The following is a 13,429-nucleotide window of genomic DNA, read 5'->3' on the forward strand; positions in this document are numbered from 1 at the left end:
GGAACCTCCATGGGAAGCAGCTTCGTGGGAGGGCTGATGACCACCCTCCCAGCAGGGGTGGGCAAGACGGCCACGTGCCACCGCTCAGAGCTGAGGAAGGCAGCTGGCCCGAGGGCGGCGTCGGCGGCGGGCCGCGGGGGTGGCAGGGCTGGCCCTCGGGGCTGGGGCTTTTGGGGGACTTAACGCAGGTTCCGGGAATCACCCCTGCGTGTGGAGATCCCGGCTCACCCCTGCTCCCATGCCAAGGGAGAAAAATGGGTGGTCAGGCGTGTTGGGAGTTTCTCCACAGACTACGCATTTCCCGGCAGCCCCTGCGGCCTCCCCCTGGGCCCCTTACACACCTTTTAAGCCGACCCCACACCGTGCTGACCTGCCCGCCCCAGGTTCCCAGGCAGAGGGCTCGAGGCTCCAGGCCGGCCTCACCAGGTCTGGGCAGAGGTGGGGCGAAGGCGGGGGTCCTGCGATGAAACGTTGTCCAGCGCGGCAGCCTCTCGTTAGTACTCCTTGGCTTCCTGCAACTGGGCCAGGTAGTCCTCCTCGGGAGGGTTGTCCGCGCAGGCTCGGCCATTGTTGGCTGGCCGCACCGCGTGGTAGTGGGTGCAGTCCGCCTTACACGGGATCCAGGGCAGCGTGTCCACCTTGAAGTGAAGCTCGGGCGAGACGTCGGTGCTGACCAAGTCGGGCGCGCCGGCACCCTTGCCCCGGGTCAGCAGCCGGCTGCTCACGTCGTAGCAGCAGTGCTGGGCTGCCGGCGTGCTGCAGAGAGCGCGGGCAGAAGGGGCTGTGGACCGGTACTCGTCCAGGCGCTCGCACGGGCCGCCGGCATCCCTCCAGCGGAAGCTGCGGCCTTGATGCTCCTCCCACAGGCTCACGGCGCTGGACACGGCCTCCAACGCGTATGCGCATGGGCAGCTGGGCAGGGCCCGCAGCACCTGGCTTCAGGTACTTGGCCAGGAAGTCACTCTTGCAGTTCAGCCACTTTTCACAGCTGTCCACATTTGCAGAGGGCAGGGGAGGTGGCAGGGGAACAAGGGACCGGTCAGCCCCTGGGTGGGGTGGGGGTTACTCAAGGGCCAGTACAAAGGTGTGGCTTGGAGGCATCTTAACGGGTAGGCGGGGAGGTACTCACACCCGAGCTGGGGGCAGAACGACCTGGCCAACACGGTCGGGAGAGACCACATATCACCACTCAGGCAAGCTGAAGCAACATGCCATGACCACATGGACAACGGCCAAGGGGCTAGAGGAGGGGGCCAGCAAGCCCCGATGAGCTACCCTTTGTCCTTTTAGATGCAGGGTGGTGGGAAAGATCCTGGGATCTTGGGGAAGGAGCTGGGGTGGTAGGGGGCAGGGACAGCTGTTTCAGTCTCCCGGTAAGAAAATATTTCCCTGTTTTAACCACTCTCACTGGCCTATTCCTGTTCTTAACCTTACCCTTCTCAGGCTCACTCTATCCTTCTGGGCCCCCAGCGGCCCCTCTGTCTATGCTGCCCTCCTCCTCTCTCCCTCTGTTGGGAAATGTGGCTTCTCTGACCACACAGAACAAACTGCTCCTTCCTCTTTGCTCCAGACCGTTAGGGCCCACTTGGCAGTGCTGGGCCTAAGTTGGTCCTGTGCATCTTTCCCTCTAAGACCCGAGCCCCTAGAAGGCTGGGACCGGACTTAAGTCTTCTGGGAATCTCCTGCCCGCCACAGGGCTGGGTGCACCTTCCCGGCTCAGCGAGCTTCTGCAGCATGGAGCACGGGAGTCAACTGCAAGGAGGCTGCTGGCAGCTGCCTGCCTCCTTGGGGGTGCAGATGAGCGCCAGGGACACAGATGGGGAGTCTGCTGGTGAAAGCGTGGCCTGCTCCTCACTGCTGGAAAGGAGCGGTCCTGGAGCTCTGGACCCTGACCAGTTTTGACAGCACCTGCTCCCCAGACAGAGCTTGCCAGGAGCATCCAAGAGTGACCAGGGAGGGCAAGCCACAAGGTCCCTGTCCTGTTCTGCTCCACTGGATGATCTCCCAAGCTCTGTGGCTCCCCTCAAGACCTTCTCAGCAGGAATATCAGGCTGGGAAAGGCCAGTGGGCCTGGCAAGGGGGTTGCTCAGAAGTGCTACGGTCCCCTTGCCGGGGAGGCTAACCTTCCAGCTGAAAGATGTGCTCTGCATCCAGGAGGCACTATTCCTGCCAGTGCAGTGAGGTTCCACCCTTCCGAGAGAGGTTCTCCTCCAGACCCCCAGAGGACAGGGCTAGCCCCCCACACTGACCTGGGTGGAGCGTGTCCATAGCATCGCCAGGGGCTGCCACCTCTCATTGTGGAAGCCCAAGGGGTCCTTGTCCTCGGCACCTTGGGGAACAGAGGAGACCAGGCTGGTGGTGCCACAGGGCATGTCTGTGCCCCCAGTGGGCGCCAGCCTTCACTAGGCTTGTGGTGCCCACAGCCACCTGGGACGGGGCAGGACCACCACGTTTGTGAGCTTCCTGGCTCCCCTCTCCCGAGTCCACCCTGTACAAGGCTCAGACAGTGCAAGCCACTCCCTCTGCAGGCGCTGGGGCTCATCTCACCAGGACGGGGGCAGGTCGCAGGCGCAGGACTTGGAGGCAATGCAGGTGTAGCTGCAGGGCTGAGTCCTCCGCTGGCCACTGCCACAGCTCCCACTGCAGAGAGACCAGGGGCTCCACTCCTCCTGAAGCTCATAGTCTGGGTCAAGGCAGGGAGCCAGGTGTGAGTGGGCAGAGCCCATGAGGTGCCCTGGTGTGAATTAGCAAAAGGCACCCCCTTCCTCTGGAGGACGCAGCCCTGGGGCCAGGACTCCCCTAGTGGATGAAGCAGGGGTCCAATTTCAGCCCCACTCACCTGTTCAGCTTGGCACCCCTGTGCAGTGAACACTTGGGCAAATGCAGGAGGTGTCACAAACCCCAGTCACCCCTTCTGTGCCCACATAGCAACACAGAGCAAAGCTATCTGGAGGCCACTTGATCGCTGCTGGGGGGACCTTGGAAAAGTCCGCCTACATCTTTAAGCTACACTTTTATGGCAATCAAAACCATAGTTGACAATACTTTCCTGGCACTTGGGGTATTAAAGAATGTCCCTGCTCCCCACGTTAGTGACCCAGTCCTGCTCTGAGGGACCCGAAATGCACCAGGGCTCTCACTGGAACCCCTGAAGTACTCAACACACATGCCTGGCCCTCTCTTCACTTCCCAGGCAGGTCTGAACAGGCTGGCACCAAGTGATTAAGAAAAATCGATAGAAGAAATGTCGAAAATCATGAAAATTCTGCCTGTTAGCTTACGTGACTCTGGTAAAACAGGGAAAGCCTGCTATGACTTAGTCTGAACCAATGATGTGTCACTAGGGCTCTGGAAAGTACAGCTGTAACACTGCGTGAAACATTCTTTCCCAGGGAAAACCGGAACTGCAACATGCAAAAATAAAAATGCCTGTCATGGTGGCGGGGAGGGGGGGGGGGGGGGTGGGGGGGGTGGGGGGGCAGGTTTCAGGTGATATTTTCTGAACAGTCTGTGTTGTCATCTTGCTTTCTAAAATAATCATCGCCAATACCTTGTTTACTATGTACTTAGACTTTAAAAGCATTAACTCACCACTCTCTACACTTAGTTCCAAGTAGTAAGGGTGGTGCCCATCTCCATTTTGTAGAGGAAGGAAGCGAGGCCCAGGGAGGTTAAGTAACTTGCCCAAGGTCACTCAGCTGGTAAGCAGCAGACCCAGGATTCAGACTCACACAGTCTGAGGTCAGTTGTGAGTGGTGGGATTTATAATATTTCTTAATTTGTTGGAAAACTGATAGATGTAAATAAATATTATTAACAAATGCCTGTTTTGCTTAAGGGATCTCAGGGTTATTGTAGAGTCAAATGTTTAAAAAATAAAAGCCTTTGCAAGCCTTGGGTGTTACTATTGAGCTGATGATGGTGTTGGTACAGGGCCTAAGCTCCAGACTTCCACAACTGCCCCTGCCCAGGAAGCTGTCACCCTTATTTCCGCTCAGGACCTCCAGGGGCAGCAGCCAGGGAGGTCAAGATGGGGGTACTCACCGTAGCGATCAGGCTCCTCAAAGGCCCAGTCTCTGGGAGACAGTGGGCCCTGCTCCCAGCCTCCTGCGGCCCCACTGAAGCCCGGCTCCTGATCATCTCTACCGTGTTCCTCACTGTCCTCCTGGTCCTCACCCTCACTGTACTCTGGGGGGTCATCCTCCTCTTCCTCCTCCTGCTCTTCTCCTGAGGCTCTGCCCTTGAGACGGGGCCTCTCTTCCTCACCCTCTGAGTAGCCCCAGGAGAGAGGCCAGAAGAGTTCCTCAGCAGGCAGCCAGCAGGGGGCGCCCTCGGACCAGCGATTGTTGGGCTCAGCCATCAGGTCCACCTCCAGCTCATCCTGGGGATCCACTTCACCTGCAGAGGGACAGACACACCCAGCCACGGAGGGAGGCCTCAGAGCCAGGCTCCAAAGAGGAGGGAGATGATAGGCCTAGGGTCAGGGGGAGAGGTCCAACCCCTTCTCTAAACCAGCCCGTTCTTCTGGTCAACCTTCTTGGTCTCCCTGGGGCAGCTGGGGTCACAGCCTAGGCCCTGGCCTTGCATCAGAATTTGAGGGAGATTCCTGACCCGCTAATCTCACCCCAGACAGATTTAACAAGTGTGAGATGGGACCAGATGTGATAGTTCTAACATGTGCCAGGTTGGAGATCCACTCATTTATGAGAAGCTGGGTTTGAATTCTGGCTCCAGCAGCCCACAGACTGCCCAGCTGCTGGGGCCACCAACAGCCCTGAACCTCCACTTCCTCATTGTAGGGCCAGAAAATGAGACCAAGTGACAACAAACCCCCCAGAAGCCCGGGGAAGGGCTCTTGTTCACCACTTTGTGGACAGAAAATAAATAACGTGAAATCATTTATGTGAATGTGAACTTTAAAAACATCATTTTGGGGCTATTATGAAGTAACATGAGGTCAAAGGACAAAATTGGGTGGGGGAACCAACAAAATACAAAGAAAAGGGAAATCACCCATATTCCATTTGTGACAGGTAACATTTTGGTAATTAACACTCCAAGTTTAGATATACGGATACACACACGCATACTTTTAAACAACTTTAGAATGTTATGTGTTTCATATTTTTGTGGTTTTTTCTTTCAGTGAAAGTGTTTTATAAGCTGTAGATGGTACACAAAATGCAGGAATTATTATCTTTAGGGATTCAGGGCTGACAGTGAAGACTGTAAGCTGGAATTCCACCAACCTCTCTAGTTTTCTCTCCCATAAAGCCCCTCTGGTGGGCGATCTACCCTATTCTTCTTCAGGGGCCTGTAGTAAGGAGTGGGCCTGGCCAGGGAAGATCAGACCTTCAGGGCTTTCTACTTGACCTCTGCCCATATTCCAGGAACCGCCTGCCACTCAAGAAACATTCTCTGCTCATTCAGTCCTCATGATAGCCCTGTCAGATTGGTGCTGTTTGCCCCTTGCTATGGTCTAACTAGACATGATTAGATAACATCACCAACTCAATGGACATGATCTGAGCAAACTCGAGGAGATAGTGGAGGACAGGGAAGCCTGGCATACTGCAGCTCATGGGGTTGCAAAGAGTCGGACACAGCTGAGCGACTGAACAACAACATCTAGGCGATAGAGGCTGTGAGAGCCACGTGATGGTCTGCAGCTAAGAGGTGGGGAAGCCCGACTCCTCCTACTCCATAGGTGGGGCATGAGAGTCACCTTGTCTGACCCACACAGGACTCCCGTCCTCCACGGAATAGATGAGGATGAGATGAGATCAGGATGAGATGCCTGACCTCGGAGCTGAGCTGTTGAGCCCAGCTTTTCTCCAGGAATCCGCTGGGTCATGGCCGCCCTTGTAGCCCTCACCTGGATGTTGGGGTTCAGGGCACTCAAATCTGTATTGGTCAATCCTGGCAGTTTCTGCAGCTCCAGCAGCAAGGGAGCGTCCTTCAGGGTCCCAGGTGAGGGCGTCTTATCTAGGACCAGGGGTGCTGATTCAGGGAGCACCCGACATCTGTGTCGACGTGACCCTGCCTGGAGGTGGGCCCTGGAGAGCAGAGGGGTCTCCTCCTCTTCTCTGGGAGAGCTGGGATCTGGGGAGGCTGAGGTCAAGGCCCATGTGGACCTGGGAAAGGCTGGGAGGGGGTGGGGAGCAGGGGGGGAGGCAGGAGGTTTGGGGCCAGACCAGGTCACATACTCACTTGTGACCACGCACCCAGACATGTCTGTTTGGGGACTTCCCTGGTGGTCCAGTGGTAAAGAATCTGCCTTCCGGTGCAGGGGACGCGGGTTTGACCCCTAGTTGGGGAGCTGAGATCCCACAGGCCGTGGGTCAACTAAACCCATGATTGCAAGGAACAGCCTGAGCAGCACGGCGAAGACACAGCACAGCCAAATAATAAATTAATTACACAAAGCCACGTCTGCTCTGACACCTCAGAGGGTGGACGATGCCCCCAAAGCGCTCGGGTGAAATGATGCCAACGTGAGGCATGAGGAGGAGGGGTCAAATCAGGTTTCTACACACGGAAGAGGCACAATCCCACCTCCTCTTTCACAGATGGAAGAAACGGAGGCCTGGAGGGGAAGGGAGGTGTTTTAGGCAGCAATTCCAAAGTCCAGTTCGCAGCCTCAGAATCCCCCAGGGCCCTTGTCAGAGAACAGACACTCTGGCCCTCCCAGGTCAGGGCAGGGGGCTCGGAAAGCCTTGACACAGGTGTGGGCAGCGGCCCTGGACCCTTCCCCTCCGACGCCCCCCTGCCACCTGGCCTTCCCAAGCCATCCATGTAGGGTCTGTATTCCCTGGCATCCTTAACCACAGCTATAGCTTCCTTTGCCTGCCCACCTGGGGCCCGGATTTCCAGGCCGTGGGTGTGTCCGTCTGTCTGCCAGTCAGTTCTCTCTGCTGGCCAGTGTCATGAGGTCCACACTGGGCCTGTCCTTGCTACAGCGCAAGTAGTGAGTGAAAGTAGATCCTGGATGTCTCCGGCTCTTTCTCTGACTTCTCTGCTCAGACTGGGACACTGGGAGCTCAGCACCTACCTCCAGGCTGCAGCCCCATTGCCCAGGTCCCTACACCAGGGCAGAACGAGCCTGTCCAGCTCTGTCCTGTGAGCCTCAGGGGCCGGGAGCCTCTGGACCCTGCTTCACCCAGGCCACAGCCTTGACCCTGCCTTCTACTTCCTAGCTGGGCAGTGTGGTAGCACTGGAAAACATGGATCTGGAGAGTCAGTTCTTCTTACCAGCTCATTCAATCTGGTGATTTCCCATTAACAAAATGAGGACAATAATTCCTGCCTGGAAGGACTGTCAGAATTTTACTTATCCAACACTTCCACAGCATCCACTGTGTGCCCAGCACTATTCCAAATACTTAATTGCTTGCTTCATCCTCCCCAAAACCCTCAGATGTCAGTGCTAGCTGTCATCTCCATTTTGATAATGAAAACTAAGGCACCGAAAGGGCAAGTAACTTGCCTGGAGTGACACAGACATTTAGTGGGAGAACCAGGATTTGAACCAGACAGCTTGGGCCTAGCGTCCACACTCTTAATCATCATGCTCCAGCCCTACAGGTGAGAGCGCTGAGAGTCTACTGCACAAATCAGGGACTGAATCAGTCTGATTTCTCACATCTCTCCCCTTTGACCCCTCTGTGGTCCCCAGATGCCTGGTTCCAAGGCTCCTGCCCTAAACACCTGGTCCCAGGGCAGCCCTGGGCCCGTCTCAACCGGCACTCGAAATTCTGAGTGAAAGTGTTCTGGTCCAGATAGCCAGGGTGGATGAGTAAAGGATGGACAGAGGAGTAGGGCAACAACCCAACACCTTCACTGGCCAGTCCTGGAGGCCTGGAGCTTCCCCAGATGATGGCTTCCTAGCAGTTCCCACCCATAATTCCTACCTGTCCCTGTGACTTTGTGTAGTCGGCCTGTCTGCAGCCTCTGAGCACAGAGAAGGGAGACTTGGGGGAACAGGAGTTCAGGGTCTGCAGCCTTTCCAGGTGATTTAGATGGCCCAGCCTGGTGGGCATAAGCGCCGTGTTTCGCCATTTGGCAGTGATATTAATAGTTATCACAGGAGGGAGTGCTGCTGGCATCCAGTGGGTAGAAGCTAGAGATCTTACAATGCATCTGGGTTGCCATTTCCTCCTCCAGGGGAGTTTCCTGACCCAGAGATCAAAGCTGCCTCTCCTGTGTCTCCTGCATTGCAGGCGGATTCTTTACCACCGAGCCACCGGAGAAGCCCTTTCACAGCAAGGAAATCAAGGATTTTTCCAGTCGACAGTGCTATTAGTTAAGAAACCCTGCTCTAGAGGCTGCCAGGTCTGAATCCCAGTGGTGGCCTGGTTTCTGACTTGTGGGACCCTGGCAGGTGTGTAACCTCAGTGAGCGTCCTCATCTGTAACTGGAAACAGCGACGGGACAGAGCTGGTACCCAGCGGGCGTTCAAAGTATCCATTCCCAGCCCTCCTCGCCCTGGTGCCACCTCAGGCCAGATGATGAGCAGAGCCCATAGGAAGCCCTGGCTCAACTTCACAGCCACGCACCCTCCCTTCCTCTCTGGGAGCCTCCTGCCCTGTATCAGCCCCTGGGGAACCCCTCAGGGTGGGGGTGGCTATCTGGCCTTCGTCTGGGTTCCCTGAGAAGCCAACCCTGAGACAAAGCTTCAAGGGCAAGTGGTTCCCTTGGAAGGTAATCCCTGGAGACCAAGTGGGGAGTCGGAGAGTGAGTCGGGGAAGGGAGGCAGCTAATAAAAAATGCTCCATGAAGCCAGTGACCACAGTGGACCACTAGCGTGCGTCCCTCTGGGAGCCCCAGTTACCCGTCAGTCACTGGTTGAGGGAGGCTGGGTGTGGGAGAGGATTTGCACTCCAGCCACGTCCGGCTTGCCATGAACAGCTCAGAGCAGGTCCCAGTGCTGGCAAAAGCCCTCAGACAACAGGAAGTGAGGCCCGTGGGGAGGTGGGCAGAGCACCCGAGCATCGTCTGAGCATGTCTTCCATACCAGGCCCCGGCCAGGTCCTTTACATACCTTCTGACACTTACTCCAGCCCCGGGCAGAAAGAAATGTCTGTCTGCTTTGCTCACATGTATCTTGTGCTCAGTACGGTGCCCGGCACCCTGCAGGCGCTCAGTAAATCACTGCTGTGGATGACTGCCAGCAATACCGAAGGGTGAGTGTGACTATCTCTGTGTTAACGATGGGGCTGTGGAGGCTCAGAGAGGGCGAGGGATTTACATAAGATCTCGCAGGTCACACTAAAGGAGCTTGCGTTCACCCGCAGTTCTGCTGGATCTCAACACCCAGGCATCAGTGCAGAGGTGCCTGTGCAGACGCTGAGGCCAATAACCCCTCAAGGGCAACCACCTCGGCATGCAGAGCACCTCCGCCTTCATCTTCTTGTCTGGTCCCTGAACGTGGGGGTAACAAGTGCAGGCTGGAGGCCACATTGCCTGGCTTCAAACCCCAACTTGGACACTTACTGTGTGACCTTGGGCAGGTTACTTAATCTCCCTGAATTGCTCCCCCTGTAAATTAGGGAAGTGGCTGGCCGTCCCTGTCTGTAGGATGGCTGGGTTAGCATGGTGCCTAGCACACGGCAAGCGTGTGGTGAATGTCACCGAAGGGAGGTGATAGATCGTTCTCGGAGAGAGAGAGGGCAGTACCCCTCTAGCCATCACAGTTAGCTCTTTACATCTTATTTGGTCTGAAGAGCACATCCGCCACCCTACCACCGAGGCAGGATTACCAGGCAGTGCACGGACCTCCAGGACATTCTCAAGCAATTGCCGAGGCTCCAGCCTGTGTAAGAAGACCTGCTCTGTCCCACGGGGCCACCTCCCACATCTGTTATGCTCAAATGTGGAGCTTCCCGTGTGTACAAATACACAATTCCATTCTTTCGGGGGATGGTGCCATTACCCTGATAAACATGAGATACACAGATACATACCAAGTTATAGCCCCACCATCCATTGCCCTCTCTCTATCACATACACACGGGCCCACGCATACCCTCCCAGGCTTGGCAGGGCAGCCCTGACCCACGTGTTTCCAGTTAACCCAAGAGCCTCCCCCTACAAACGCTTACTGCCTTGCTCGAGCCTCCCTCACAGGCCCCCTGCCTCCTCCTCTCATACCTCCTCTCCGGGGTCAGGAACTTGTTCCAGATAATGAAACCCAGTTGCAGGATCCCGCCTCCTCTAATCACCTGCTTCTGAGGCCCAGGTGCACCCTCCAGAGCCAGGCTGCACACAGTCACTCCAGCTTCCCGGAGGTGCTGGAGTCCCAGCAGTCAACGGCCAGAGGACCACGGGCAGGGGGACGGGGCTGGATGTCACCCTCCTCCCTGGCATGTGCTGTTCTAACCCAGCCCACCCTGGCCCCACCGTGGAGACCTCGGAGCACGCCCTCCAAGCACCAGGGCTGGCTTCAGGCTGTGTGACCTGCGTACCTGCACCAGGCTTATCGCCTTGCTGTTGCCATCTTGAAGCGCTTAGAGAACCCACACTGTCATTCTGCACGGGGTCACTGCTCCCGGGCACCCTGTAGGCACTGACACACACCAGGCCCTAGCATCATCCTCGCTTCCCAGAGGAGGCAGCCGAGGATCAGAGAGGTGAAGTAACTTGCTCGGGGTTACACAGGGGGCTTATGAACTGTGGTGTTGAAAAGACTCTTGAGAGTCCCTTGGACTGCAAGGAGATCCAACAAGTCCATCCTAAAGGAGATCAGTCCTGGGTGTTCATTGGAAGGACTGATGCTGAAGCTGAAACTCCAATATTTTGGCCATCTGATGCAAAGAACTGACTCATTGGAAAAGACCCTGATGCTGGGAAAGATTGAGGGCAGGAGGAGAAGGGGACGACAGAGGATGAGATGGTTGGGTGGCATCACCGACTCAATGGACATGAGTTTGAGTAAACTCCGGGAGTTGCTGATGGACACGGAGGCCCGGCGTGTTGCAGTCCGTGGGGTCGCAAAGAGTTGGACACGACTGAGCGCCTGAAATGACTGACTGACTGACACAGGGGGTTGGCAGAGCAGGTTTGCAGGCAGGTGATAAGGCTGGAGCGCCCATGCTCTCAACCCTTGAGCTTTGCCACCTCCAGGCAGGGGCTGCACCCTCTGGTGCACTGCCTGCCACTCCAGGGTGCAGAATGTGTCAAACAATCAAAACACTAGAGCAGGATGCTCTGCTTTTTTCATGCCTCCTTCGCTTTGGTCCCCGAACCATTGAGTGAGGTGAGAGTGGCAGGGGCGAGGTGAGGACACCGAGATCCAGCGAGGAGGCTGCAACCTGCCTGGACCACTGAGCAGCCACGCCTCCGGGGCCCGGTTCCTGACCTTCCCTCTCTCTCTCACCTGGCTTGCCGGTGGTTCCAAGCTCTCAGAGCGAGAAGGATGGTCTGGGGGGAGAACGAAGGTCATAGTCAAAGTGGAGGGAGGAGCCCAGGTGCCGGAGGTGGCAGAGGGCAAGGCCACAGGATTGGCCCCACACAGGCCTGGGTGCCAGTCCCCCTTTGGTCACTTACTCACCCATTAGGCTAGAAAAATACCTGCTTCTAGGTGCCACCCACCTGGCAGGTGAGACCTTTCAATCCCCAAGGCTCCTCCTGCAGTCCAGGCCCTGCTGCTGGGTAACTGGCTGGACGATGGACAAGGACTGAATTGCCAAGTACCCACCCCCCCAAATACACACCCACACACATATGCATGACGCTGCCCTGGACAGCATCCCTGGAGAGGCTCCTTCCTCTGTGTCCAGTCCTTCATCTCAGCCTGTGCCCTCACAAAGCACCTCCTCCCACCATGGGGGAGCCCCTGCTGCCACAGCATGAGTGTCCCCAGCTCTGCCCTGGGGGGTGGATCCTTCCTGAAGGACAGTCCTTGCTGCAGAGCAGCTGCCCTCTCTTGGTTCTTCTCTCTTGGCTAGTTCTAACCTCCATCACCCTCTTGCGGCTGCAAGCCCCCAACTCTCCTCTGCCCTACCCCAGGGTCTTCCCTTGCCAGCCAAGGAAGTGGTGGGTGCCAGGGTTAGGTGCCCAGAGCCTGAAGAAGTAAGCAGAGCTGGGTTTGGATCCTGGCTGATGAGTTACTGGACCCACTGTCAGTTTCCTTGCCCTTCATGTGAGGACAAAAAGGCCTGGCACACAGAATGCTGGGCCCTGCGGCCGTTTGCTTAAGGCTGCTTGATGTTGGCTGTTTGCTCCTAACTAGAACAGAAGGCAGGCTTCCCTGTGGCTCAGACAGTAAAGAATCTGCCCGCAATGCAGGAGACCCAGGTGCTATCCCTGGGTTGGGAGGATACCTTGGAGGAGGAAATGGCAACCTACCCCAGTGTTCTTGCCTGGGAAATTGCATGGACAGAGGAGCCTGATAGGTATAGTCCATGGGCTCGCAAAGAGCTGGACACGACTGAGTGCGCATGCCAGGCTCTATACTAGGGCTGGGATGTGACTTTGGCTCTGAAATAACTCATCCTCTAGGCTGGCCTTGGGGGCAGATCCAGAAACATACTAAAGATAATCACAATATAAAGTGGTAAGTACAATACTAAAGTATTTATGCCAAATGGCTAGAAAAATGCCAGTTTAATTAATTAATTTTATTTCCACTGTCATCTCCACTCCCGAGGTGGGACTGGCGAGAGGGTGTTCGGTTCCTCTGGATTGTCCTCAGCAGTGGCTCCCAACAGTGGGTGGGAAAGCAGGTATGTCTCAGGGGAAAATGTCTGGTTCTGTTGGGGGTAGGGTGGGTGGTGAGTGCTACAGGCCCCTAGTAGGTAGAGGCCAGGGACACTGCTAGACATTCTACAACATTACAGCACAGAACTGTACAACCCCAAAATGACTGCAGTGTGAAGGCTGAAAACCCTTGGTCCATAGGATGTACTCTCAATAGGGGCAAAAGTTAGATATCAGGGAAGAGGCAAAAAAAAAAAAAAAAAATCGAAGTATTACAATGGTTTGTAACACTCCAAAGGGCCATAGTACATGAATAGACAGTATATATGTGGTATTAAAATTTCATGGGGGAGGTACTTAGAACAAAATAGAGTCTAAAAATCTCCTTAGGAGGGAGGGCAGTTGTGAAAAAAATATGGATAGACAGTGGTCCACAGAGACCCCATTAAAATGCAGTGTGTGCATGCACAATCACTCAGTCTTGTCTGACTCTTTGGGACCCCATGGACTGTAGCCTGCCAGGCTCCTCTGTCCATGGGATTTTTCAGGCAAGAATACTGGAGTGGGTTGCCATGACCTCCTCCAGGGGATCTTCCTGACCCAGGGATAGAACTCGTGCCTCCTGTGGCTCTGGCATTGCAGGTGGATTCTTTACCACTGAGCCACCAGGGAAGCTCCAAAACGCAGTGATGGGAGGTGCCTTCTTCCCATTGTCTCCGGAGTGACCTCAGCA

At 55.9% G+C, this 13,429-nt stretch overlaps 1 protein-coding gene across 1 annotated transcript; it reads right to left on the reverse strand.

The window, feature by feature from the left end:
- Nucleotides 1-323: 323 nt before the first annotated feature.
- On the reverse strand, nucleotides 324-10,338 carry ISM2 (isthmin 2). The gene is given in 5 exon segments (XM_061429772.1): nucleotides 324-938; nucleotides 940-1,054; nucleotides 2,548-2,683; nucleotides 4,045-4,474; nucleotides 5,594-10,338. Coding segments are annotated over 5 exon segments (1,764 nt in total). The 5' UTR covers nucleotides 6,233-10,338; the 3' UTR covers nucleotides 324-494.
- Between the last annotated feature and the right edge of the window lie 3,091 nt (nucleotides 10,339-13,429).

The sequence above is a fragment of the Bos javanicus genome, chromosome 10 (assembly GCF_032452875.1).
Source record: "Bos javanicus breed banteng chromosome 10, ARS-OSU_banteng_1.0, whole genome shotgun sequence".
Classification (NCBI taxonomy): domain Eukaryota; kingdom Metazoa; phylum Chordata; class Mammalia; order Artiodactyla; family Bovidae; genus Bos; species Bos javanicus.